The sequence below is a fragment of the Cebus imitator genome, unplaced genomic scaffold, assembly GCF_001604975.1.
Source record: "Cebus imitator isolate Cc_AM_T3 unplaced genomic scaffold, Cebus_imitator-1.0 Scaffold299, whole genome shotgun sequence".
Lineage (NCBI taxonomy): Eukaryota > Metazoa > Chordata > Mammalia > Primates > Cebidae > Cebus > Cebus imitator.
In genome coordinates, this window is record NW_016107614.1 from 1,327,533 (window position 1) to 1,330,213 (window position 2,681).

General features: G+C 45.9%; 1 protein-coding gene across 5 annotated transcripts in view; it reads left to right on the plus strand.

Annotated features, from left to right (window-relative positions):
- Positions 1-2,681, plus strand: part of MMS19 (MMS19 homolog, cytosolic iron-sulfur assembly component) — a 45,288-nt gene that overhangs the window by 40,084 nt on the left and 2,523 nt on the right. For all 5 annotated transcript variants that reach the window (XM_037729352.1, XM_017502757.2, XM_017502760.2 and 2 more), the window contains 6 exons: positions 567-666; positions 1,128-1,230; positions 1,352-1,420; positions 1,631-1,757; positions 2,249-2,349; positions 2,506-2,562. In XM_037729352.1, coding sequence (XP_037585280.1) covers positions 567-666; positions 1,128-1,230; positions 1,352-1,420; positions 1,631-1,757; positions 2,249-2,349; positions 2,506-2,562 — 557 coding nt within the window. The remainder of the gene's footprint in view (positions 1-566; positions 667-1,127; positions 1,231-1,351; positions 1,421-1,630; positions 1,758-2,248; positions 2,350-2,505; positions 2,563-2,681) is intronic.

Consider the following 2,681-nt stretch of genomic DNA (forward strand, 5'->3'; position numbering starts at 1 on the left):
GCCGAGATCGCGCCATTGCACTCCAGCCTGGGTAACAAGAGTGAAACTCCGTCTCAAAAAAAAAAAAAAAAAAAAAAAAAAAAAAAAAAAAAAAACCAAACAAAAAAAAAAAAAAAAAAAAAAAAAAAAAGATAGTGTATACTACCTGCCACACAGGAAGTACTCAATATGATAGTTGCTATAAATATAAGGACCCGTGAAGATAAATCCACATTTTTCATTTTTTCAGATGCCAACATTACTATTTTTTTTCCTTGCCTCTCCATGGACACCAGGGACAACATTACTATGTCTTATGTTAAGAACGTTAATTATAGCTATCCTTCTTTCCCACTGTTGGCCTAGTCTAAGGACTTTGTAAGAGTTCTCAAGAGTGCTCTGTGGCCCCACGTCAGACCACTCCTGTTTCTCGTGCCCTGCTGGTTCTCAGGACTACAGCACTACCAGAGGACAGATGAAGGACTGCTGTTGTGGCTAGATTCAAGCCCCAGGGTCCGTGATGGTGACAGGACCGCATCACCCAGATCTTGAACCCCATCATGGCCTTGTGCTTGTGTGTTTTGCAGAGAAGGAGCCCTCAGTCCTGAGAAAAGTACTGTTGGAGGATGAGGTCTTGGCTGCCATGGTGTCTGTTATTGGCGCTGCTACCACCCACCTGAGCCCTGAGTAAGTGTAATCATGGATGTGGCTTGAACCCAGGGAAGATAGCATTCTTGGGAAGAAGCAACAGGTAGCTGCCTTGTCAGCTGTCCTTTTACCTCTATGTAAATGTGGCTGCAGTTAATTATCTTGTAAGTTTTGCTGACAAAGCAAAAGGAAGGGGCTCTTAGCACCACGGACTATGAGGGTGGGAAGCCATGGGCCAATGGTTCTTAGCTGCAGATGTGCTTAAGAATTACCTGTAAAGCATTTTAAAATATAAATTGACTTTCCAGATGGGAACTTGAGTGGAAATGGTTACTGGCACATAATATGTGCCAAATTAATATTTGTTCAATGCATGATCAGGGCATGTCCCATTGACTTGGTGATCCTAATTTGAACCCCAGGTTGACAAGCACATCCGTGGAGGAGAGGACTGTTTTAGAATCCTAGCTCCTTGGTCATACCTAGTACTCTGCCCCCAGGTTAGCTGCCCAGAGTGTCGCACACATTGTGCCCCTCTTCTTGGATGGCAACGTCTCCTTTCTGCCTGAAAACAGCTTCCCGAGCAGATTCCAGCCATTCCAGGTGACAGTCTTAGAACTTACGTCTTTCAAGCTGGTTTTCTAGGGCAATCTGGAACGGGTAGGGGGCAGACAAGCCTATTGCTAGCAGGACAGGCTTGAATCCGGCTCTCCTTCCTTTATAGGATGGCTCCTCAGGGCAGAGGCGGCTGGTTGCACTGCTTATGGCCTTTGTCTGCTCCCTCCCTCGAAATGTAAGTGAGCACATTTGGGGAGTACCGTTTTTAACCTTGACAAGGGGAAGTGGATCCCAGGCTAAAATTTGCCACAGGCTAAGCTGATCTTTTACTTCCCCCATCAGAGAAGTTAGTTCTCATCCATCCTGGCCCCTGCTGCCACTGTGTACTGGTTCTCTTGGAGTTCAAGTGTTCTCTGGGTCCATTACATGGCCAGGTTTTCTGTAGGTGGAAATCCCTCAGCTGAACCAACTCATGCGGGAGCTTTTGGAACTGAGCTGCTGCCACAGCTGCCCCTTTTCTTCCACTGCGGCTGCCAAGTGCTTTGCAGGACTCCTCAACAAGCACCCTGCAGGTACTGAGACCAGACCATATAAGCAGCCTCCCAGAACCAACTAACCATGAAATCTTCTAGCTCAGTCCTCATTCTCTTTTTTAAAGGAGCTTGCTAATAACATTAATAGGACTTCAACTGCTTAAGCACTGTCCTGGGCCTGCCCTTGGGAAAAGCATCAAGACCATAGTTGGGCAGAGCTTTATAGTACCTAAGAAGAGAAGGGAGCACAAAGAGAATGCTGCATCTAGTTCTGCCATCCTACCCTACAGTGGGGATAGTGTGGACAATTCTTTATTAGTAGACAACCCTCTTTTCAAATGGCAGCACCCCTGCATTATGAGAATAATAGGCTCTCATGCAGGAGTCCTGTCATTTTGTCCACAGGCGAGAATGATATTTTCCCTAACAGCTTCTCAGGGAGCTCTGCACTTAAATGATTTGCATCCTTCATTGTTAAAGGGAAAATGTGTATGTAGCCTCTATGTGAGCATTTCCTCCCTCCTTTTTAGGGCAGCAGCTGGATGAATTCCTACAGCTGGCTGTGGACAAAGTGGAGGCTGGCCTGGGCTCTGGGCCCTGTCGTAGTCAGGCCTTCACTCTTCTTCTCTGGGTAAGGAGTTGGGAGTGGAATATGGTTGGACGGAGAGGCAATTATGTCTGGTTAAACAAAATGTCCCTATTTGATTCCAAACCATAAACATCTGTGTCTCAGGATTCTGGGGTTTGAGTGCCATTCCCCAATTGCTCTCTCTGTCTCCAATTACAGGTAACAAAGGCCCTAGTGCTCAGATACCATCCTCTCAGCTCCTGCCTTACAACCCGGGTATGTCCTTTCTGGAGACAGGAGAACCTAGGACCTAAACAAACTTTCTTGTTAACTCTATTCCTCCCAAAGACTTCTATCCTCCTCTTTGTGTTGTTTTTTTTTTTTTTTTTTTTTTT